The 25,378-nt window shown below is 45.2% G+C and overlaps 1 protein-coding gene across 3 annotated transcripts in view; it reads right to left on the bottom strand.

Moving 5' to 3' along the window:
• Positions 1-25,378, bottom strand: part of MBOAT1 (membrane bound O-acyltransferase domain containing 1) — a 216,051-nt gene that overhangs the window by 113,474 nt on the left and 77,199 nt on the right. For 2 of the 3 annotated variants that reach the window (XM_030211557.1, XM_030211574.1), the window contains exons 3-4: positions 24,976-25,053; positions 12,650-12,745 (exon numbers count right to left, since the gene is read on the bottom strand). In XM_030211557.1, coding sequence (XP_030067417.1) covers positions 12,650-12,745; positions 24,976-25,053 — 174 coding nt within the window. The remainder of the gene's footprint in view (positions 1-12,649; positions 12,746-24,975; positions 25,054-25,378) is intronic. The other variant, XM_030211566.1, reaches the window with a different exon arrangement.

The raw sequence follows: 25,378 nt of genomic DNA, 5'->3' as shown, positions 1-25,378 counted from the left end.
CTCCCCAAAACCATAAACTATTTCCCATTCAGCAGCCAAAGAAATTAAATTTATTTATTAGGATTTATCTACCACTGTCAGACTTGTGAGTTCTTGTACCAAGTAGAGCGCTGCTGAACCCAGTACTCGGACCAGGTTCTGCTTGGCAGCCAGACAACCCCGGGTTTCACCTGTGCTGACCGCCGTTCCCCAGAGGTTGAGCTCCTAGGTACGGGCGGCCTGCAGGACTTACAAGACGGAGCTAGAAGCGGGATGGTGAACTTATCAGCCAGGCAGGCAGCAGGTCAAGAGAGTAATCAAGGTACAGGCAAAGTCAGTAGGCAGGCAGCAGGCAAGAGAGTAATCCAGGTACAGGCAAAGTCAGTAGGCAGGCAGCAGGCAAGAGAGTAATCCAGGTACAGGCAAAGTCAGCAACGAGGGACAAAGTAGAGAAGAATCAAACTACTGAGAAAGTAACACCTACCAAAGTAGAAGCCGAAGCATGGAGTCCAGGAAGAGCTCAGCTGATAAAGTGCTGGCGTCTGACATCAGCAGGGACCGGCAGGGAGAAGGAGCACAGCTATAGGACAAGAGCAGGGGAAGGAGGAACCGGAAGACCAACAGGAGAGAAGCAAGGGAAGCCAGGCAGAGAGAGAGAGCAGACCTAGCTGCATTGAAGCAAAGCAATCAAGGAGCCTGCAGCCAGAGAAGAACTACACACACATGGCTCAGGGCTGTGCCAGTCAAGTGTGCGTGTTGACGGGACCCCGCGCAGCCTGAGGACGTCACTTGCGTTGAGGTAGGGGACATGACAACCACCTTTTTGAAGAAATTCACTCAAGGAGGTGTACAGCAAGAATATGTCAAGCATAAGCAACAGACAATTACAGCAGTAAATATATCCAAATAGCAATAAAAAGTATGGCATAGTATACTACTTACAATGAACACAATATGTAACAGAACATTTTAATAATAGCGTAGGATATAAGCAAAGAAGTGTAAGTAAGAGGAGTTAGAAAATAAGGGGAACATTATCTCAGCTACAGTAGGAATGAATAAACGTCCTGCTAGAGAGAGAGAGAGAGAGAATGTGTGCGTACACATCAGACACAGTCTTAAAATTAGCCCTGTATTGTAACCTTCTATGAGTCTTCCTGCAGCATTCTGAATCAGTTGCAGCTGCTGCAGACCCTTTCGAGTCTCACCACTGTGCAGTGCATTACAGTAATCCAGTCTTCATGTTATCATGGCATGCACAACTGATACAAGATTTGCCTTCTCAATGTAAACAGAGAGGCAGCATAGTTGTTGCAAATAGTAGAAGCAGCTCTTGAAGGTCGCTTGTATTTGGGGAATCAGAGTTAAGTGTTGAATCGAGTGTAGTACCGGAAGACTGGAGGGTAGCCAATGTTACTCCGATTTTTAAGAAGGGTTCCAGAGGAGATCCGGGAAATTATAGACCGGTGAGTCTGACGTCGGTGCCGGGCAAGATGGTGGAGGCTATTATTAAGAATAAAATTGCAGAGCATATACAAAAACATGGACTGATGAGACAAAGTCAGCACGGATTTAGTGAAGGGAAGTCTTGCCTCACCAATCTAATGCATTTTTTTGAGGGGGTAAGCAAACATGTGGACAATGGGGAGCCGGTTGATATTGTATATCTGGATTTTCAGAAGGCGTTTGACAAAGTGCCGCACGAAAGACTCCTGAAGAAATTGCAGAGTCATGGAATCGGAGGTAGGGTATTATTATGGATTAAGAACTGGTTGAAAGATAGGAAGCAGAGAGTAGGATTGCGTGGCCAGTATTCTCAGTGGAGGAGGGTAGTTAGTGGGGTCCCGCAGGGGTCTGTGCTGGGTCCGTTGCTTTTTAATGTATTTATAAATGACCTAGAGATGGGAATAACTAGTGAGGTAATTAAATTCGCCGATGACACAAAATTATTCAGGGTCGTCAAGTCGCAGGAGGAATGTGAACGATTACAGGAGGACCTTGCGAGACTGGGAGAATGGGCGTGCAAGTGGCAGATGAAGTTCAATGTTGACAAGTGCAAAGTGATGCATGTGGGTAAAAGGAACCCGAATTATAGCTACGTCTTGCAAGGTTCCGCGTTAGGAGTTACGGATCAAGAAAGGGATCTGGGTGTCGTCGTCGATGATACGCTGAAACCTTCTGCTCAGTGTGCTGCTGCGGCTAGGAAAGCGAATAGAATGTTGGGTGTTATTAGGAAGGGTATGGAGTCCAGGTGTGCGGATGTTATAATGCCGTTGTATCGCTCCATGGTGCGACCGCACCTGGAGTATTGTGTTCAGTACTGGTCTCCGTATCTCAAAAAAGATATAGTAGAATTGGAAAAGGTACAGCGAAGGGCGACGAAAATGATAGTGGGGATGGGACGACTTTCCTATGAAGAGAGGCTGAGAAGGCTAGGGCTTTTCAGCTTGGAGAAGAGACGGCTGAGGGGAGATATGATAGAAGTGTATAAAATAATGAGTGGAATGGATCGGGTGGATGTGAAGCGACTGTTCACGCTATCCAAAAATACTAGGACTAGAGGGCATGAGTTGAAGCTACAGTGTGGGAAATTTAAAACGAATCGGAGAAAATTTTTCTTCACCCAACGTGTAATTAGACTCTGGAATTCGTTGCCGGAGAACGTGGTACGGGCGGTTAGCTTGACGGAGTTTAAAAAGGGGTTAGATAGATTCCTAAAGGACAAGTCCATAGACCGCTATTAAATGGACTTGGAAAAATTCCGCATTTTAGGTATAACTTGTCTGGAATGTTTTTACGTTTGGGGAGCGTGCCAGGTGCCCTTGACCTGGATTGGCCACTGTCGGTGACAGGATGCTGGGCTAGATGGACCTTTGGTCTTTCCCAGTATGGCACTACTTATGTACTTATGTACTTATCTAACTGTATTACAAGGTTCCTGACTTGTGATTTCAGGGGGAGTTTGTACTTCCCAAAAAAGATTTTGATGTCTGGTATGTGACTACCTGTGTTAGGCACCCAGAGAAGCTTGGTTTTTATTTGAGTTCAGGCAAAATTAGTTTTTTTTAACCCATTTTTGAATTGATGATAGACAGGTAGTCAGTTTATTCAGGGCTCTGGATAAGTTGGGTTTAATGGGTATGAGTGGCTGCACATCATCCGCGTAGATGTAGAACTGTGTGTCCATTGACCGAATCAGATCTGCTAGTGGCTTGAGACAGATATTGAAAAGAACAGGTGACAGAATCAATCCTTGTGGTAACCCCACAGGTCAGTGCCCATGGTGGCAATGAGGTGCTGCCCAACAGTATAGACTGTTGCCTATCTGATAGATAGGATCTGAACCAAGCAAGTACTGTTCTACTGATACCAGTTTCTACCAGTCGTGCTAGTGTGATATTGTGATCCACAGTGTCAAAAGCTGCTGAGAAATCTAGCAGTACTAACACCAACACAAATCCCCTGTCTTGGTTTCTGTGAAGATCATCTAATATGGATATGAGGACCATTTCTGTTCCATAACCTGAGCTGAATCTAGAACAACATGGATTCGGCCAGATTTTCTCTTCTAGCCAATCACCGAGTTGAACACAGATGGTTTGTTCTATAAGTTTTCCTAGAAATGGGATGTTAGATATTGGCCAGTTAACTTTCAAATTTGTCCCGGTCAAGGTTGTTTTTCTTTAGTGAAAGATACACCACTGCCCTTTTTAATGCTGTTGGTAGTTGCCCATTAGAAAGAGAGGAGTTCGCGATTTTTGTGGTACCTTTGACAAGGCCCATACTTGCCTGCTGCACTATCTTTGATGAGCAGGGATTGAAGGAACATGTAGTTGGTTGAAGGTCTCTTAGGATTTTGTTAAGACTCTCCTCTGTCATTGGGTTAAAAGTGTCCCATATGTCTGTGTAAGGAAGGGACAAGTTTTTGTGCTCCTGGTTAGCTGATTGGAAACTGGGTGGGACTGCCTGTAAATCCTGGCGGAGACAATTTTGTTGGCAAAATATGCAGCAAACTTGGGCAGGCTGGTTCTGTTGTGGGTTGCAGTAAGCTGTTTACTATGCTGAACAGGTGCTTGTTTGAATTGGCAGCCTGTGCAATGCATTGAGAGAAATATTGTTTTTTGGTTGCTATTAAAGCTTAGAAATACTTTGTCATGTGTTTCCTACAGTTTAGTCTGTCCTCATCCAGGCAAGATTTACACCATCTCCTTTCCAGATTCCATCCTTCATGCTTAAAGATCTGAAGTCCTGGAGAAAACCAAGGTGAATGTTTGTGAGTAGGACATAAGATCTTTTTCAGTGGTGCTGTTTTCTCTAAGGTCTGGCTTATGTTCTTAAAGTTGCTATGAGTTTAGTACAAAGTTTAAAAATTACAGAAGAGAAAAATAATTCACCAGAATAATCCACTGAGCATAAAGGAAAAAAAATAAATAAAGGAAATAGGTACACAAGGCATGGAAGAGCTAAGAAAAATAAACGAAATGAATACAGTTAATAAAGGCAACAGCAAAATAAAATAACTCAAAGTGTGTATTTACAGAAGATCACATAAAAGCACATGTTCCCAGAAGAGGTAAAGAAAAAAAAAAAAGAAGCATGGCAATCACCAGAATGCCTCAAAGGTTTAACAACTACATAACTCCAAAAGATCTCCTGCATTGTTTAAGGCACAGAGGTGTTCTTTTACTAAAGCTTAGCTTGAGTTATCTGAGGCAGGGCCCATAGGAATAAAATGGGCCCTGCTGCAGATAACTCAAGCTAAGCTTTAGTAAAAGACCCCCGAAATCCATTAAAGGTTTTCTTTACTGCCCTTGTTGGGATGAGCTAAATCTAATCTAAATCACAATCACAAGAAATTACAAGAAAGAGAACTGGTCTGAGCTATTAGCTGAGGACAGTTCTTTCTTGGCCTTTAGGATTTCTCAGTCTAAGCCAGGGCCTCCCTAACAGTGGATCACAACCCCAATTAGGATCACAAAACCAAACTGGGCAGGCCCCTCCATAAAACACATCATTGGCCCACACCTCTAGAGGGTTGCGCTCTTGATGTAGCCGAACAAATGGGGTCACAGCCACAGAAAGATTAATAAGCACTGATCTAAACTCATAGTTTAAAGGGCAAATTAACATCCTGAAACACAACCAGATTAAACCTCCTATGTAAAAACATCCTAATCCAAGTCTGTCAACAGATGACATAGGACAATACTCTTTGTATTTCAAGCAGTCATAGCTTCTGATGTCAGAAATAGAAGGAAAATAGGCTAGAAAGAAATGTCTCCAGAAATACTGACTGTTTGCTGACTGATAGAAGGTCATCAATCAGAAGCCATCTGCACAGTGCTTCCTGGTTGTAAATGCTTAATACAAAATAAAAATAACAGTTCTTTGTGTCAAGGAAAAAGATCAAGCCTGTCTAAAAGCGAAAAGATATCCACCCTAATACAACTCCATAGTATTTTGTATGTTTGGTACAAAAAAAGGCACTTTATGTTTATGTTTATTAATGATTTGATGAATTGCCAAAGTCTGAGAAAACCCACATCTAAGCAATTTACAAAATTTCATAAATATATAAAAATAAAAGAAAACAGAACACCATTGAGTGGCAGGACAGATCCCAAGTACACCAGAAAACAGACTCTACTAACTTTAGAAAGCTACAGAGGAAAGCAGAGGCAACTAAAACTTAATAAAAACTGTAACTAACTGTTGTTGCTGAAAAGTTCACCAGAACTAACGTATATTAAAAGTCACAGCAAAAAGATGGGTCTTGAGTTTTCTTCTTTAAGGATTGCTCATCTCACAAGTCTAGAAGTAAATTATTCCAGAGGCAAGGGGACAGGAAGAAAAAATCTGAGGATCTCAGATTCCCAACAAGTCTGCGGTGTAGAAGAAAGAACCAGCTTATGATCATTGAGAGATCACAACAGTCGAGAAGGGGAATGAGGAATTGTAAAACAAGATAAGTAATCTGGAATATCATCATGTAAGGCCTTGAACATTAGAAACAGAATCTTGAACTGAATGCAGGCCTAAATGGGAAGCCAATGCAATTTCAAGAAATGTGGAGTGACAAGAGTCCTGGCGTCTTGCTCTGCATAAATTGCAACTTTACCATTTATACCAAGGTATCATCTATTCAGGAAGGACAGACTAGAAAGAAAGGGATGTAGGATGGTGCTATACATAAAAATAATTGTATAAAGCAACAGAGTTGCAGCTCTTACTAGGTGGTGGCACAGTTGATTAATCTGGAAAGAGGGATGGGAACATCTAATTAGTCTGGTGTGACAGTCACAGACCTTCACAGACAAATGAAATAGATTTAAGACATCCACAAAATTATTATGAAAGGTGTGGTGCTATGCTAGGTGACTTCAATCTGCTGGATGTTGATTGAGGCATCCTTACTACTGCAGTGTTGTCTGGAAATAAGGAAATTCTGGAATATCTACAGGGAGTTCTTTCAGCAGCTAGTAATCAAACCCAAGCAAGAGGGGGTGCAATACTAGACCTGGTGTTCAAAAAGCACAAGAACATTTCATAGTGAATAATCATCTAGGATCCAGTGATTACTGTATGCTGTAACTGAGTACTAGGGCATAGGAGGTGATGGCTAATTTAAAAGGAAGGGTCCTAGACTTCAGGAAAGCTCCTAAAATGGGGAAACACCTCAAGAAGTCACTAGATGGATGAGGGCATGCAGGTGAAGTGGAAAGGCAGTACGCAAAACTGATAGGAGATACTGCTAAGACTAAAGAACCAATTTTTCAGGAGGCAAATAAAAGTAAGAGGAAAAAAAGAGATTGTTATGGTTCTCAATAGAAATATGAACAACAATCAGTACTCCTGTTCTATATAAATTACAAAATCTTTATTAGTGAAAACAAACCAGTGCATTAAAAGAATTACCAAATAGTATCCCTGCAACTCACTCACACTGCCATCCACCCAGACTTATACCCTGATCACATATGTAAATCCCACAAAGAACATTGAACATAAACCCTAAATTGCAGTTTCTTCAGTCTCTGTGTATCATCAGAGCACAATCTCAATAAAGATCAGTCAGTGAGCCCTAAAAAAAACACAAGGGCACACAAAACCCAGTTCTTAATAATTGTAGCAGATATTAAACATTGCTGATCTTTGTATCCAACAAGTTCTCAAGTGAAGAAAGAAAAAAACTCCACTGCAATATAAAACCACTGTTCTTATCCCTGTGATAAAAAAACCACAGAGAAACACTGGGAATTGCAGAGTCACACAAATCTTCTGTGATCCTCCTGCACACAGTCAAACCTTTAAATTAAAGGCAGCTGGAAGCTTGGAGGTGGGGCTGGGATTCCCTGCCTGGACATTAGTCCCATTGGTGATAAGGGGTGGTTCCCCCTGAAGAAGAGCTAGGAAATGTGGTCTCGCATTGGGGAACTTTGGAGTATACCAACTATGTGGGTTTAATTTACCTATCCCTGGAAGCCTCCCACTTACCTGAAGCATTCTTTGGCTGCCTTTAATTTAAAGGTTTGACTGTGTGCAGGAGGATCACAGAAGATTTGTGTGACTCTGCAATTCCCAGTGTTTCTCTGTGGTTTTTTTTTTATCACAGGGATAAGAACAGTGGCTTTATATTGCAGTGGAGTTTTTTTCTTTCTTCACTTGAGAACTTGTTGGATACAAAGATCAGCAATGTTCAATATCTGCTACAATTATTAAGAACTGGGTTTTGTGTGCCCTTGTGTTTTTTTAGGGCTCACTGACTGCTTTATTGAGATTGTGCTCTGATACACAGAGACTGAAGAAACTGCAATTTAGGGTTTATGTTCAATGTTCTTTATGGGATTTACATATGTGATCAGGGTATAAGTCTGGTGTGGATGGCAGTGTGAGTGAGTTGCAGGGATACTATTTGGTCATTCTTTTAATGCACTGGTTTGTTTTCACTAATAAAGATTTTGTAATTTATATAGAACAGGAGTACTGTTTGTTGTTAATGTTTTACGTACCTCCTATTATATATATATATCCCCTATTAGGATTAAGATTTTCTCAATAGAAATAGCCAAAAGGACAAGGGAGGAAAGGTTAGCATTCATAAAATATAAGATCACAGAAAGAGGAAAACTGGTAAAAATATCTGGAAAAAACAAGAGAAGAGGCAAAAACAGTTAGGAAATCAAATGGAAAAGTGAAATGTTATCATACCTGTTAATTTCCATTCCTTTAGTCAACCACACCAGTCTAGAAAAATGGGATTATGTTTCCTTTCCTACCAGCAGATGGAGAAGAACTGAAACTTCCAGTGACGTCACCGGCATATAAACTGGGTACTCTGCTGGAACTTTCCAATATGCCACTGCCAAAATAGCACAGGGCCTGTAAGCCACCCCACAGCTCCTGTCTGCCACTGCAGCATAACTAACATAACTAAAATTAACCTCTAACCAAAACTATATACACATGAGAAAAAAAAAACAGAAAGCACAGGGAATCCCCAGGCTACAGTTTTCCAGGGTAGATCACAGATTAGCTGAACTAAAGAAAAGGAAATTAACAAGTATGACAAACTGAACTTCTTTAGCATCCCAGCCACACCAGTCTGGACAAGTGGGATGTACCTAAGCAGAATCTTACTTGGAGTGGGAAGACAAGGCCCCCTGGATTACTGGCCTGCCAAAGACCAAGCAGTCTCTAGCTAGAACATCACAAAGGAGTAAAGAGATGACTAAGTGGCTACCTTGCGAATGTCTTTTGAAGAAACAGCACAGCCTCCATTCATGAGGCTGCCTGCACTTGGTAGCATGGGCCCTGAAGTCCCCTGGAACCACTTTGTCCCAACAAATGTATACCGCCTCAATAGCTACCTTGATCCAGCACGCTATTTTTGCCTTGGAAGCCACTAGAACCTCGTGTGGCCCTTGAAACAGTACAAACAGTCCAAGAGACAGAAAATCATTCGTTTCCTGCAAGTAGCAGAGCAATACTCTCTGCATATCCAGTTTATAAAGCTCTCTGAACTGAGCACCGGTTCCTCGGTACTTGAAACTGGGGAGGCAAACCTCCTAATTAACACGGAATGGAGAAATCACCTTCAGCAGAAAGGCTGTGACTGTGCAGATGGAGATGGACTCATCTAAAAAGGACAAATATGAGTTTTGACCAGAAAGAGCCTATAGTTATGAAACCCTGTGTGCCAAGGTGATAACAACCAGAAAAACTTGTCTTTTCAAAATAAGATCTTTTAGAAAGACCAATCTCAATGGCTCAAAGGACAGGCCCACAAGAACATACGACTCAAGGTTTAAGTCCCATGAAGGGAGAAAACAGGGAGCCGCAACCACATTACTCCCTTCAAGGACCACAAGACATCTGGCTGTGCCTCCAGGAAAAGGTCGCCAATTTTCTCTTTACAGGCGAGCGAAGTCACCTAAATCTCCAGGGAGTTGAAGTTTAGCTGTTGCTGAAACCCTTCTACCTTGCAGGATGGGGATGAACTTGAGGAACGTAAGCTTGATAACTCTTGTCTTGAGGCGATTGGTCACCCAAGTCATCTCCTGACCAGACCAAAGGCCATGCACCATCCTCGAGCCACAGTGAACCCCCAGCCCTTAAGGTTGGCATCTATGATCACCACATTTTACCCTGAGAGTCCAAGGGAACCCTTACCAATAGATAATCAACTCTGAGTCCACCAGGTAAGGCTCCTCCAAACCTTCTGAGGAAGGGGAATTCTGGCTTCAAAATTCTCAGGGACCAGTGCAAAAGCAAAGCCCCCTGAAGGGGGTCGCATATGCTCTTGTGCCCACAGGACAACTTCCAGGGTCATCGCCATCAACCCGAGGACCTGAAGGTAGTCTCACGCCTGCTGGGCCTGCAAAATATACAGGCTCCGCAGGTGGACTGAAGTTTCTGAATCCGCTCCTCATTAAGGTACACTACCCCCCACACTATGTCAAACAGGATCCCCAAGTGTTCCAACCACAGAGAAGGAACAACTACCCAGTTCATCACCCAGCCCAGGCCCTCCAGGAGCTAGATCACCTAGAAGGCAGCCGCTCTGGATGCCTCTTCCAAATCAATCCTTGTGTACCCTGGACCAGGCCTCCACCACCACCCTCAAAAAAGTACTAGGGGCCATTGCCAAACCTAATGTGAGGGTGTGGAACTAGAAATGCTTCCCCAGGACAGAGAAGCTACAAAGTAGCACTTGTGAGCCGCTCACATGAATGCAATGGTAGGAATCAGTCAGATCTGGGGAGATCAGAAACTCATCCAGCTGAATGGAGGAGATCACCTAACACAGCATCTCCATCTGAAACCATGACACTCAAAATTGTGATAAGTATGAGGCTCTCCTAGCCGGGCTAGGCCACTAGAGGGCGCTAGTAGGAAAGTAGTTGGAGGTTGCTAGGACCGGGGAGAGCCCTGGGATGTCCACAGGTGTAGGAGGTTATGGGCTGTGTAGCTAATTAACCACTTTATACCCCACCTGAGTTGTGAAAGGAAGAGAAGTGAGCTGGCGGCAGAAGAAGAGATCCCCTGGAAGATACAGGCTAACCCTATGGACTTGTGATGGACTCTGTGTCCAAAGGAGATCAGCAGGCTGAAAATCCTGGGGTAAGAAGTCCCTAAAGCATTAGTGTTTAACTGTGTGTCCTCAGTACTTATAGGAACTGTGTGTTCAGTGAAAGGACTGTGTGTCCAGAACTGTGTGTTCAAAGAGGGGACTGTGTGTCCAAAGTACTGAGAGAAGCAGGCTGCAAAGCCTGGGGTTGAGAGTCCCCAAAGTATTGGTGTAGTACTGAGCCCATGTATCTGTGTGGGGAGGCTCAGTGTGAAGATCTATGAAAGCATAAAGTATTAAGCTAGAAGAAGTGTGCCCAGGAGCTGGAATAAAGAGTTGCCTGAGAAATATGCAGTTGGTGAGACCTGTTTAATTTGCTTAGTGGGAACCAGGTCACCCTGAGCTAGAAGGGGTAGCACACTAATTTGCATCTGATCTACATATTGAGCACCAGGTCACCCTGAGTGAGACGGGGGATATTAGAAAATACAGCACTGACACCCTTGAGTAAAGAACGGGCCTTAAGGAACCCCCTTTCTTTGGCATCACGAAATAGGTGGAGTAGCATCTTCTACCGAGCCTTCCGTGTGTGAAAGAGTCTCCAGAGCCCCCAACTGGAGCAAATGACAAAGCATATTGGCAGCCATCTGACATTTTATGGCCCAGCCACAAAGAGAGATTATGTAAAACAAGACACGCCAGATCTAAGGTATAGTCTTGACTCACCATCTCCAACAACCACTGGTATGAGTTGACGCAGGTCCAGCCATAACAAAGAAGAGGGACAGCCTCCTGCCTACCTGAACCAATGAGGGCCCTGGTGCAACTTCATTGTGCTCCTCTGGTGATGCTGTTCACCCCAGAGGAACCCTGTTCCCCAGGCTTTCTCAGGCCTCGGAAAAGGCCCATCCTTAGCCAGTCTCTCAGCTCCAGATGGGGCTGGTGTTCTTCCAGAAACAGCTACGCCTTTCAAGGGAGCTTTGCCTGGGTCCAACCAGTTAGGGGCCTTTTGACGCATCTCTGATCTCTGGAAGATGAAGTGGACGTGACCCCTTCAGGTCCCTAACGTCTCCAAATCTTTCCCAAATAGCAAGCGACCCCTAAAGGGCAGCGTACTCAAGCATACCCTTAAAAGACCAGGGCCACGGCCACCTCCTGGCCATCATCAACAAATCAATTGATCAAAAATAAATACAAAACAAGTCATGTAAGAAATCTGCCAGGAAAGGTGCACCAGACTCCAAATGTGAAACCTCTGTGGATTCAGGTTGCTGCTGGAACCAATGCAGAATAGCTCAGGCCACATAATCTGCACCCCTGTTGAGGAGAAAACCTGATGAGAAGATGCTTCACCTTCCTCTCATGCATCAACCTTAAGCACTGAGCCCCCCTCCACATGGACTACAGTCTTCTTGGTCACTGCCTTGACAACTGCGTCCACCAAGACCCACCAATATTTGTCAATCTCCTCAAGCAGCAGGGGGGAGGGGGGTTAGAGCCTCTCGAGGGTCTTTGTCTCCCTTAAGGTCCCCTCCAGGGACTCCCACCTCGTCAGCATCATTAGAGAGCCCTATAAATCAACGCATGTGTGTGTGCCTTGCCCACATCCTACCTATATTCTGCCCATTTAAACATCCAACTGCAAAGTATGCGTTATTGCATCTTGGTGAATACTTAAGAGAATATTGCATAGTCTGAAAATAGTCGTTTACATGTGTATGTATCTACATATGCAAATAAATGACTTGTATTCATGCACCCTAAATCTACACGACTTCTTACACAATTAACTACTCAGTATGCAAAACTGTAAAAGTTCTGGAGCATTATTATATCAGTAACTTTGCAAAGAAACAAAGATTCTTGCACTTCAGAATTAAAAGTTTTAGTGCCTTTTTACCAGCTTCAAAGTATATTTTTTCTTTTCTTTGTCATTACAATAAATGGTTGCTTACAAACTGGTCCAAGTAATAAAATAAAAATGTTATGCAAGGAGGCAAAAAAGGGAAAATCCAAATATAGAAAAAGTATTTAACATTTACCACATACTGTATATTGGAAAGGATGATATTTGTGTCTTATATTGTCAGCTTATGCACTTACCCAGAGAAATCTGTAGTAAGAATGCCATAACTGAATATGTATACTCGACTGATCTGGCACACTGTAAGATATCCCATGGCAGCCAGGAAAGAGTACCTATACACAAAACAAAAGATTTTGTTTCATTTCTTTCTTTTTTTTTTAATTTGTAAAGTTTATTGAAATATATCTCAAACAGCAGTACAAATGCAAGCCATTTTTAACAATAACAATCCAATATTCTCCGACCCCACCCTTGAGTATTGTACATGAAAACCTGAATATATAATGCCATTCACAAAACACATCATAATCACATAATAAAACGAATAATAGAATATTAAAGGTCCATCCCTTACCACCAAGACCCTCCTCCCAATACACCTTCCCCATCCAGGACTTTCACATATAGAACAGACTTCTTTCAAGTCCCAAATGTACACTGCCCAAAAGCTCACATCTCCTCAGGGCACTAACCAAAAACTAATTCCTCCCCCCAAAGACCCAATTTTAAATAAGTTTTCTGCCTATAACAATTGCAGGTGGTGGGAGAGCATTTTCTCCGGGAAACAGAAAAAAAGGTAAAAACTACCATTCCCAGCAGCCCTTAAGGGAAACATACACTAAAAGTTGGGACTACGATCCCCAGCAGGCTTTGCGGAAGCTCTATCCCAGAGTCCTGGATTCACGTAACCAACAGCCCCCAGAGGAGACTAAGAGGCATATTTTCAAAGCACTTAGCCTTCCAAAGTTCCATCCAACCTATGGAACTTTGGAAGGCTGTGCTTTGAAAATATGCCTCTAGGGAGACGTTCAGGGAGGGGGAGGGGAGTGGAAGTACCTCTAATCAGGGTGATACAGTACAGGTGGAAAGAGGGTGGGGTGAGGAACCCATGGAATGGTACAGGGCAGAAGAACAGGAGGTTCAAGAGGAAGGAGAGCTCATGGATATCGCAGGGTTTGCCAGAGCCAGAGGGAAAGAATTTGGCCAGAAGAGGATTACCATAGCAAGGCCCATCGGAGACTTTACAATAGCCAGGCCAACCAGAGGCCTTACATAATTTATTTATTTATTTCAAATTTACTATACTGCTTTAACTGGCAATAAAATGGTGTACAATCTAACATTTATAAGAAAAAAACTACAATGGTCGACAGGAAAGGTATATATTCATAATATACTCCTGGGGGAATTACTACTTAACACAGAATTTGTGCAAAATTCCCCACCTCTGCAGATTGTACAGAATTCTGCCTTTCCCACGCTGAATTCTGTGAAGTCTGCCTTTGCAGGCAGAGAAGCACAGATACTGGCAGTTTGAAAGCGACGTCTACCTTCCCTAACCAGTGTGTAAGAAGTGGAGCTGCACAGTCACTGGCTGGATTGCTTCCTCTTCTACTGCAGCGGTCCCAAGCTGCGCAGCTATATGGAGGCCCATGCAGTTCAAAGGAACAGTCGGGCCAGGAATGGCAGAGAAGCAGAAAGCAGCCTGATGCGCAGCTCTGCAGATCCTCCTCCTATTGTGCTGGACCAGTGAGTATGCAAGGGGGGGGGGGGGTCTGGAAAAATGCAGATAGTAGTGTGGGTGCAGGGAGGGGGGCTGGAAAAAAGGTGAACGAAATGTGGATGCAGGGCGGGGGCTAGGGGAAAAAAAGTGGATGTGATGTGTGTGCACGCATGCCATGGGAATGGGGTGGAGGTCTGCATGAAAGTGCATGGGAAACTGCAGTGGGGGGGGGGGGGTATTTCTTGCCTTGGGGGGGATGCCAGTCTTTATAATAGGGGAATTCTGCAGAAAAAAAATCACAAATAACGTGTGCAGAATTTTCAGTTGTTTTGCACAGAATTCCCCTGGATTAATAACATACTCACAAAACAGAGAAATTATCAAAACAGACACAAAATAGGGGCGGGTGGATAGCACACCGAACCATCAACCAAATCATCCTGGATATGCCTGCCGGAATAACCAAGCCAAGATGATAAAACTTAGTCTTACCTGTTAATTTCCTTTTCTTTAGACCAGCTGCATCATCCTGACTAATGGGTTGCTATTTCATGCCTACGATGAGGTAGAGAAACAGATTTTTCCAGTGACATCACCACTATAAGAAGCTGATGTTGTGGAAAGTCCCTTAAATTACACCCATTCCCCATCAACCACTGGAGCTGTAAACACACTTAGAACCAAATACTGAATTTTTTTTTTTTTAAACACCACTGGAGAGTAGTAGAACTCACTAGGAGGGGAAGATAACCACATGAATTACGGAGCTGACTAGCACATCCACTCTAATGTTTCACATAGAAGTGATGCGACAATCAAGTCACAGATCAGCAGATGGGTGCAGACAACATCTTAGGTGGCGACCCAAGCGATCTCCCTGGAGGCTAAGTCAATCAAGTGTGATCTCAACCTGGGACCAGAATAAGGACAGGGCCACCAGATGCACTTTAACAGTGTTTAGCTCCAGTCCCTGATCAAAGCCATGCTGCAGAAATTTGAGCACTTCCAGGATCTGAACCTTCTACAAAGAAAAGGAGCACTGCTGACACTATTCCTCAAAGATGTTCTAGACCCAGATGTAAGCCAGGGAAGTGGACGATTTGTGGATCCTGAACAAGGTAGAAATCACAGCAGAAGAACCCCCCCCCCCCTTCCTTGCTAAGCGCTCCCCTCTTAAGGGTCAAACTGTACACCAAAATGGATCTAGATCCTCCATTTCTGCCAGACCCTGCCTGAGCAGGCCATGACCCTTGGGAAGTGAATCCTCCACTAGGTGAGCCAGATTCACATACCATGGTCTTCAGGGCCAATCCAGAGTCACCGGAAAAACCAGAGAGAGAGATCGCAGTATCCTGCGCAGCACCTAGCCAATCAGAGGCCACCAAGGAAAAAAGTAAAGGAGCTCCTCCCTGGGCCACAGCATCTATGTCCACTGATCTGCACCCTTCCAGCAGTTGAAGAAGCACTCTGCCTGGCATTCTTGCTCAAGGCCATGAGATCAAAGACTGGCAGTTCCCACTGGTCACAGAGGAGCTGAAAGACCACCTACCTCAGCTCCCACTCCCCAGGATCCAGTTAAGATTGGATGAGAAAATCCACCTCAATATTGCCCTTGTTGACTATATTTATTTTATTTATTTATTGGGATTTCTTAGCCGCCATTATGAAGAGTTTCACCCAAGGCGGTGTACAGCAGGTACAGTTTAACATAATACTTACAATTTTGTTAACAATAGTAAAATAACCAACAATAAACAAATACAATAAATATGGTAAATTTGAAAACAGTAAATTGAAACCTAAATAATAGAACATGAAACAGTATCAAAAATATACACATTTAACAGCATTGGAGTTCAAATACCAGAGATATAATTCAATGTTAGCATAATACTAATGATACACCTAATAAGAATGCATTAGAACATTCAACTAACAGATATGATGCTAAAGATTTTCTACAATACAGCTTACCATACAGCTGAGGGATTAAGAGCCAATGTATGATGGGAACAAGGTGGTACAGAGTCAGTTGGGATAATTTGAAGGTTAGCTAAAATTGAGGCAAGTTCTTTGTACAGTTAAGCAAGAGATAAGGAACTGATCTAAATTACAGTATGTGTAGCAAGCTAGTCCAGGTGCAGAATGAGTGTATAGTCAGTCACCATACACATATGTGGTGTGGACAATACCAGGAGGTTTGCTTCTGCCCAGTGACAGAGAGCTGCTGCTTTCAGGGCCACTGCCCGAGTCCTGGTGCCTCCCTGCTTGTTGATATAGGCCACTGCTGTTGCACTATCAACACTCTGAATGCCTAGGTCTCCAGGCGGCTGATCAACCAAGAGACCTCCAGGGAGGACCAAACCCCCGAGCCATTCTGCCCAAGCAGTGAGCACTCTGCCCATGGAGATTTGCATCAGTGGTCACTACCACCTAATCAAATTCTAGCAGGATCCCTCACCCCACCCCCAACCAAAGGAGACGGCTCGGGCAGTCCCACCCTTCTAGGCTGCAACACACCTGGAGAGGGACCAGCAGTCAGCGGCTGAAGTCCTGAGAGACAGGCATCCAATCAGACAAGAAGGCCACCTGGAAAGTAAGAATATGGGCCTGAGCTCAAGCTACCATTTCCAGGAGCCCAAAAGCTGGAGACAGTCCCAGAACTGCAAGGCTTCCAGAGTGCAAAGGCTTTGTTTCTGGGCTTCCAACTTGCCCATGCACTCCTTTGTGAGAAAGATTGTTCCCAGGGCTATCAAAGTGAACCTCAAAAGATTTCAAGATCTGCCCAATTCACCACCCAGCCCAAGCACTCCAGAAGCAGAATGGGTGAAAGTTTCATGGATTTGATATACCACCTTTCTGTGGTACCTGCAGGTACCTTTTCTGTCCTTACTGGGCTCACAAAGGGGCAGTCTTAGCAATTGCGGGTTGTGGGACCTGTGCAGACCAATTTGGTGGGCTCCACCCCACCTAGCCCCGTCCCTTGTTGACAAGATGTGTTTTAAACATTTTTTATTTCAAATAAAGACAAATCAAGCAAAACTTGTACAGAAAGACTAATTCAAATATGCACAATGCTATCACAGGAAACCTTTGGGTTTAAAAAGCAAAACCATGTGCATGTAAGGACTGGATAAATGAATTAAAACAAATACCCTTAATATTTAATACTTGGTAGCAATAATGATTGAAAATTCACACAGCAAGCAGCCTGAGCCAACAGATTTATTGTCCACTGAACATAATTAACTTTGTATGAACTTGGCAGTTAACAGTGTGCTGAACTGGCCAATGTTGGCACATTTAGACTGACTCTGGACAATTCTGTGAAATAGTAATAATAATTTAAAAAAAAGGCAAGTGCATTTTTATAATATACCACAGCATTCCACAAAGCAAAAGGAGCAAGTTCCCACATGACATTTTTTTTTACTTTTGATGTAGGCACAGGAAAAAAAAAGACTTTAAATGCTCCCAGGTTTGTTTAAAGTGGGATAAAATGCCATAAATAAGTAAATACATAGAAACTCTGAATGTTGAGCACCTGATTCTCATAACATGATGTCTGTTTAGTGGCCCTTTACCAGGAGAAAAAAAATCTCTGAATATAGTAATAGGGTGTCCCTTTAACCAGTCCCTCCGAATGACACAGATATTACTTTGATTTTTTTTCACAGTATCCCCCCTCCCCCTCACCCACTCCAGACCTCCTCCCCGCTCCCCTGAGCCACAGGGTGCCCTCCCGACACATCTGAAGCCACCCTAGTGGTCTAGTAGAGTCTTCGGGGCAGAAAAAAATCCCCCGTCTTTCCCGCCCACTGCTGGCGCTGACCCTCTTACTGCCGCATCTTCTTTAAAATGGCTGCTGAGACTTCCATCTGCGGCCTCGCAAGACTTCAGCGGAAGACTCACGAGGCTGCCGATGGAAGTCTCAGCAGCCATTTTTAAAGAGCGATGCAGTGGTTAGCACTGGCAGCAAGCAGGAAAGGCTAAGTATCTTTCCTACCCCGAAGCCTCCACTAGACCACCAGGGTGGCTTCAGGTATGTGCCAGGAGGGCGCGCCGCAGGACCCCTGAAAGCGCGAGGCCCTGTGCGAACGCCCCTGTCGCCCCTGCCTAAGACCGGCCCTGGGCTCACAACATGTAATTAAACTTTGGAATTTGTTGCCATGGAATGTAGTAAAAGCAGTTAGCTTAGCAGGGTTTAAAAAATGGGTTGGATAATTTCCTAAAAGAAAGTCCATAAGCCATTATTAAGAAGAAACTGGAAACATCCACTGCCTAGGATAAGCAGCATAAAACCTGATTTACTGTTTTGGGATCTTGCCAGGTACTTATGGCCTGGCTTGGCCACTGTTGGAAACGGAATATTGGGCTTCATGAACCTTCGGTCTGTCCCAAGTATGGCAATGCTTATGTTCTAATGACCTGAGCAGTGACTACCACAGAAATCAATGCAGAGTCTAACTGGACCAATCAATTGTCCAGGTAGGGAGGAACTCAAATTCTCTGGCACCAAAAAGTGACCTGCTATCACCACCATTACCTTGAAGAAGGTGCAGGGGTCCGTCACCAGGCTGAACAGAAGGGACAAAAAGTTTAAAAGTGGTGACCCAGGATATCAAAGTGGAGGTAACACTTATTGTTCACCTTGACTGGAATATGGAGAAGCCTCTGAAATGTCCAAGGAGGTCAGAAACTTGCCCGGGCAAACTGAGGTGATCACTGAGTGAAATGTCTCATTCTGAAAGAGTTGGTTCTTGAGGTAAGCATTCATCCCTTTGAAGTCAAGGAATCACCTTTTTTTGGGCCCACAAAATAAATGAATAATGCCCCTGTCCCTGCTCTGCAAGCAGCACAGGTTCCACTGCTCCCAGATTGCTGAAGGGTGAAGTATGACTGCCTACTGCTTTACTGATGAGACAAAGGTTAAAATCCTGAAGGCACTGGGTACTGGACAAGCAAACTCCAGGGCATAACCCTGCTCGACCACCATAAGGACCCACTAGTCTGAAATGATACGCGGCCACTTATGGCTGAAGAGGAACAGTCTGCCCTCTATCTAGGTCAACAAGGGGGCAGGCACTCCCTCACTGGGAAGATCTGGAGTCTCCGGCCACGGTCCAGGCAGGGTCCCCTGCCCTTCTGGGGCCACAAAGAGACCTCTATTTGGAAGGCCAGCTAGAACTCAGACCTGTCCCAGACTGGTGCTTAGCCAACCCTGGGCAAGGGGGTATGTTGGGGGCCCCTCTATCATAACTCAGGGGAGGCCAAGCCTCTCCCATGTCCTTTAACCAGCTTTGCCTGGTTGTTTCCAAGGAGTAACTGACCCCTGAAGGGCAACTTAAACGCTGCACTTCCAGACCAATGATGTAGCCAAAGCCACCTTCACAAGGTGATGGGCACCAGATCATAAAGAACATCAGCCAGCAAAGCCACCCTTGACTCCAGGCAAGTCACCTCAGGGGACTTCAACATTGCTTTAACCAGTGCAACATGGCTCTTTGCCACATACCCACTACACATGGTGGCCTTTACACCAGCTGCATCTGAGGAAAAACCCAGCTTCAGCTACTGCTCCACCTTCTTATCACGCATCTCCTTTGAGAGCCAAGCCCCTTTTCACTGGAACAATGGTCTTTTTGGTAACAGCCATGACCAGGGAGTCCACCTTGGGGTACTTCCAGTACCTATCCACCTCCTCCAGAGCAAAGGATACAATCTGCCCAACAACTTGGACCCACAAAGGGCCCCACCAGCCTCCCACTCCCATCAGTATAATGCAGAAGAGCACCTTATGAAAGGAAAAGTGTTTGGAGGGTGTGTGTGTGTGTTGTTACATTTGTACCCCACACTTTCCCACTCATGGCAGGCTCAATGCGGCTTACATATTGTTTACAGGTACTTATTTGTACCTGGGGCAACGGAGGGTTAAGTGACTTGCCCAGAGTCACAAGGAGCTGCCTGTGCCTGAAGTGGGAATCGAACTCAGTTCCTCAGGACCAAAGTCCACCACCCTAACCACTAGGCCACTCCACCACCCTCAAAATAGGGTTCCCCTTCAAGGGCTCGGCCTCCAAAACCAAATCAATAAGGTGGGAAAGCTTTTCCCACTGAAAAAGTCAAATAACTGGGGCGCAGTCCTCCTCATCCTAACGGAGGGGGCTTCACCTCCAAACCTGAGACAGGGGGCAACTGGGAATCCAACAGGTCCTCAGAGTCCCCACGATCAGCCCCAGCAGAGGAAATCTTGAAATACAGTCACCTCTTTACTGTGCTTGACCAGCAGGACTACTTGCTGGAGTCATTTGGGGCTTGAGGCCCCAACAGGAGGCCCCAGGGATTGGGTTTGATGAAGGAACAAGCCCCACCCAAAGTCCCAATGGGAGCTGCAGAATATTCTGCTGAAGAGGAACTGCAGGAGACAAGATGGCTTATGAAGAACCATTTCCAAGATATGGGTGTCCCCCTTCCCCTAGAACCATTTCCAAAGTTGAAAAACTATGCTTGCTGCCAACCTACTGACAACGTAAGCTAGAACACACCAGGTTTACCAAACCATGGCCCGCGATTCCAGCAATCTTGCCTCTCCCTTGTCCAGGTATGGGTTTGTTTGTTTGTTTTCTTAATTAGCTTTGATCCTCTGGACTAGGGGACTGAGGCCCAGATACACTAAACCTTAACGATCCTCTAACAACCCTTTAACGAGGAAATTTTGATCCGTTGCATGCATCAAAGGGCTTTTACCGAGGAAGCTAGCAGCTAACGAAAACGGAATGCAGATGAGCAATTTGTGTACAAACCCCACTGAAACGAGATGCACTAACCTCTTCCGATTGCCTTTACGCAGGAAAAAGGCAGGAAATCTAACGAGAGGTCTGTACCTCTCGTTAGGACAGCTCTGTGCCAGGAAAAATCGTAAAGTGAAAAAAACTAAAACTGTGAGCCAATCCCAGCGCATTAGCAGAGCTAAAAGCGCTGTGATTGGTCAAAAGGACGTAGCATTACATATGTCCAAAAGAGCTGTGTTTAAGCTTAAAGAAAACGTGTCATAAACCACATCAATGTAGTGTTTGCGTATCCAGAGCATGTTTGAGCCTTACCCAACAAAAATCAAAAAAAGAATCGGGAGGGGGCAAAGGCGCTCGTCAGGAGCGTCCTGTATGGCCGTCCTTGCCCCCCCCCCCCCGCCCGAGGTCGCCGTTCCCCCCCCCCCCCCCGCTTCCCCCTGCATTATAAATTAAAAAGCAAAACATACCTTTAGCAGCCCCGGCCCCCCTCCCTTCCTCACTACTCTGTCTCCCCTCAGCTCCGCCTCCCGACATCCTCCACCCTGTGCCCCGCCCCCTTTTGGGGTCGTCGCCGCCATTCCCCCCCTGCACCGGGCCCCCCTCCCTCTTACCGGTCCAGTGCAGCGCCTCTCTCCTCTGTCCGAAGGGGGGGAATGGGGGCAACGACCCCAAGAGGGGGCGGGGCACAGGGCAGAGGATGTCGGGAGGCGGAGCTGAGGGGAGACAGAGTAGTGAGGAAGGGAGGGGGGCCGGGGCTGCTAAAGGTATGTTTTGCTTTTTAATTTATAATGCAGGGGGAAGCAAGGGGGGGGGGAACGGCAACCTCGGGCGGGGGGGGCAAGGACGGCCATACAGGACACGCCTGACGAGCGCCTTTGCCCCCTCCCGACCCTTTTTTTATTTTTGTTTTGATTTGGGAGCCACGTGCTTGTGTTTTGACTGTTTGTGGCATGTGCAGAGCAGCTAACATAACGCTTGGCTGGTCTGCGCATGCTTTAGGGGCCGATTTCCGACGTGGATTACGATTCTTTGATACATTGTACTTTTCAATACCGATCTGAGCATGTGTGACTTGTTTTTTTGGTGCATTCTTCGTTCTTTTTAAATTGTTAGGGACTTGAACGATTTAGATTTAACATTTGCTTGATGCATCTGCCTCTAAATCTAAAAAAAAAAAAAGCAGCCTCTGTTATTGTTGCTAAGTGGCTGTCTGGTGATTGGAGCTGCAGGGAACCTGGGGAGCACCCCAAAGGAGTGCGGGTGGGAAAAGAGACCCACAGCCTCTGCAGCAAGGCCCCACAGGGACTGATCCACAAGCCTCATCAAATTATTGCCCGTGGATGATGACTTGGGGTTGTCAAGTCCATGAACCAGAAATCTGGGGGTAAGGCAGTTAGGCTTGACCAAGTTGTGCAGCCTTAGCCTGTGATGCTGGAAGCTAGGCCAGCCTGAGCAACCTACCATCTTGGCTGCAGATAGAGAAATTTTCCACACAGTTCCCCACCTTTTATACTAGTGTTGCCACTGAAAAAATTCAGTTTCTCTACCACCATCTGCTGGTAGGTAAGCATAAAGCCCACTTAGTCAGAAGATGCAGCCTAGACCTTGGAGCACACCCAGTCCCATCAAGTTTTCAGGATATTCACAATGAATATGCATGCGATAGATTTGTATGCAATTGAGGCCGAGCATATAAATCTAACCTGTGGGCTGATGATCAGAAGCAAACACAGGCGCTAGAGGCTATTTGCGGCATACTAGCCCCTGCGTTTGCTACCGCCCCATGATCAGAGCCCCCGAGCAAGTGAAACAAAGCGCTCCGGGCTCTGAACGCAACCAGCATGCAAATGCATGCTAAACGTATTCCTCCCCAATGATTAGCAAACAACGTGCCAAACATTGGCACGCTGTCCGCAGCAAACCCTACACCAGCTCAGAGCTGGCATTAGGGTTTGCAGACCATTGGGGAGGAATATTGAGCCCTATCCAGAATGCATCTGCATGCTAACAGGCCCCCATTCCCCCCACTACAAACCCCACACACACACAGAAGCCCCCCCCCCCAGGAACTCCGACCCCCAGCCAATGACCTCCAGTCCCCCTGATCCCCCCTACCCCCCCTAGCATCCCCCCCCCCCCGCAAAAAAGCCCTGGTGACCCAGTGGGCCACAAATCAAACACCCCCAATCTGGTGGTTTAGCGGCCCTCTTCCCCACCCCCCACACCTTTGTTGGAGAAGGGAGGTACACTCCCTCCTCTTTCAGCAGCGCCACCTTGAAAATGGTGGCGCCCAGCCCTATGCATCCTGGGATGTGCTGGGCAGGGCTCCACTCTTGTATCGGGAGGACAGTCAGGGGGACTGGAGGTCCGCTGGACCTCCAGCCCCCGTGTTGTTGGCTTGGAGTGGGAGTTCGGTGGGGGCACTAGGCCAACAGGGCCATGCTATTTGTGGTCTGGTCGTCCCACGGACCTCCAGCCCCTGTATTTGACAGGTCTGGACTTTTGATAGCCCAGACCTATCAAACAAGTGCAGGAGGATTGTGCCTGAGTGCATGCTCAGGCACAATCCCCACACACTTTACCCTATGATCAGAGATAAAAGTGCGCATAAATTTGCATGCTATTATCTCTGATCATAGGGACGATAAAGCCCCATGCTGTTCCAGAGCTATTTTTAGAGCACTGTTTGGAACAGCGTGGGACTTTTGATCATCTGGGCATCAGTGTTTCCCAAGTCCGGTCCTGGAGTACCTTTGCCAGTCAGATTATGAGGATATCCACGATGAATATGCATGAAAGAGATTTGCATGTAATGGAGGCAGTGTATGCAGATCAAGTTCATGCATATTCATTGTGGATATTCTGAAAACCTAACTGGCAAGAGGTACTCCAGGACTGGACTTAAGAAACACTTATCTAACTCATGCATATTCATTATGCATATCCTGAAAACACAATGGGGCTAGGTGTGCCCTGAGGACTAGGTTGGGAATAACTGGCCAAGACAATAAGGGATCCTTTTACTAAGCCGTGCTAATGGATTTAGTGCATGCTAAATATCGCACAGCCCATTGTATACCTATGGGAGGTACAGCACTTAAAGTGTACTAATTCGTTAGTGTGTGTTAAATCCATGAGCCCACATTAGTAAAAAAAACCTCTAAAGAATTTACTTTTTTAATTAAAATAAAGGCTATATAATCAGACTTCTGATGGATTTTCTACCATATAGATTTCCTTGCCCTGGACCTACTACTCTATGCCCTAATCCTACACCTCACCTCTACACATCCTCATGCTAGCACAGGCTTCCACAGCTCTGACAATAATAACTGCATGCTCTCTGAATTCTCAACTTGCAGTGTGAAGTCCAGTCCAAGTATACCATGGGTATAAGAATAATTTGACAGTAGCTAGCATATTCTAAGTTACAGGCACTTGCGACGCAGTCCTTTGGCAGAGTAACATAGACTCTCTCTCTCTCTACTGGCAAGGAAGACAAGGAGGGTTCTATCAACAGTTTCCCTCCCTAGCCCTCATGACGCAGCAAAGAACTATTAAGCTGATCCCACCCCTTTCCACACCCTAAAAAGTTCTATGAACAATCTGATTTGTTTTTAATTTCCTACACCATCCCTGATCTGAAACTCTACTCTTGTTTCTCTGCACCAGCCATTAAACTGAGATGAATCTGTGGCATTCTCAACATTTTTCCTCATTCAGTCTGCTCTAACCCTAATTCCTGAGGAACACCCAACTCCTTCCTTCCCATCCAGCTCATAAAACTCAGACCCCAACCAACTAAAATTTCAAAAGCAAGCCCTGAATCATGCTCCCTCTCAGAGTCAGAAGCCTTCTGTAATCTGCCTTATTGGATACTGTCCCAGCTGCTGGAGTTACTTTCATTTTTCCTTTACTTCATGGTTAACCAGCAACAGCAGTGCAGCAGGACAAAAAACCCATTCTACAATTCCCCAATTTTAATATCAAAGTCTTACCTTTCAATTACAAACATTCAGGCTCTAATTAAAAATACAGGTGTACATACCTGTGTACGCTGGAAGAGCTTGCATGGATCATTATGCTATAGCTGAGTACCACCATTATAAATACATGCAAGGAGTACCTTCAAAAAAATAGGAAAATTATTGTTGTTACATTTGTATTGAATGTCTTCCAAACCTACCCCCTGCTGCAGTGCTCCTGAGAAAGCACAGCCAAAGAGGTTTCTTTCAGCAACAGACCATATTAATATATGTTTAAAACTGCTACAATAAGATCACCCTGAGCCACTTGACCCAAGACAAGACCACAGTTATTTTTCACTATGAAACTTCCCACTCCTGCAATAGATTACAAATTCAGATTCTACCATCTTGCAATACGCAGATAAATCAGTATGGGGATATAAAGAGAGGAGGATGCTGGGGCCCAGGGGTAAGGGCTGACAC

This window comes from Microcaecilia unicolor, chromosome 1 (assembly GCF_901765095.1).
Source record: "Microcaecilia unicolor chromosome 1, aMicUni1.1, whole genome shotgun sequence".
Lineage (NCBI taxonomy): Eukaryota > Metazoa > Chordata > Amphibia > Gymnophiona > Siphonopidae > Microcaecilia > Microcaecilia unicolor.
This window is presented reverse-complemented; position numbering and strand designations above follow the sequence as displayed.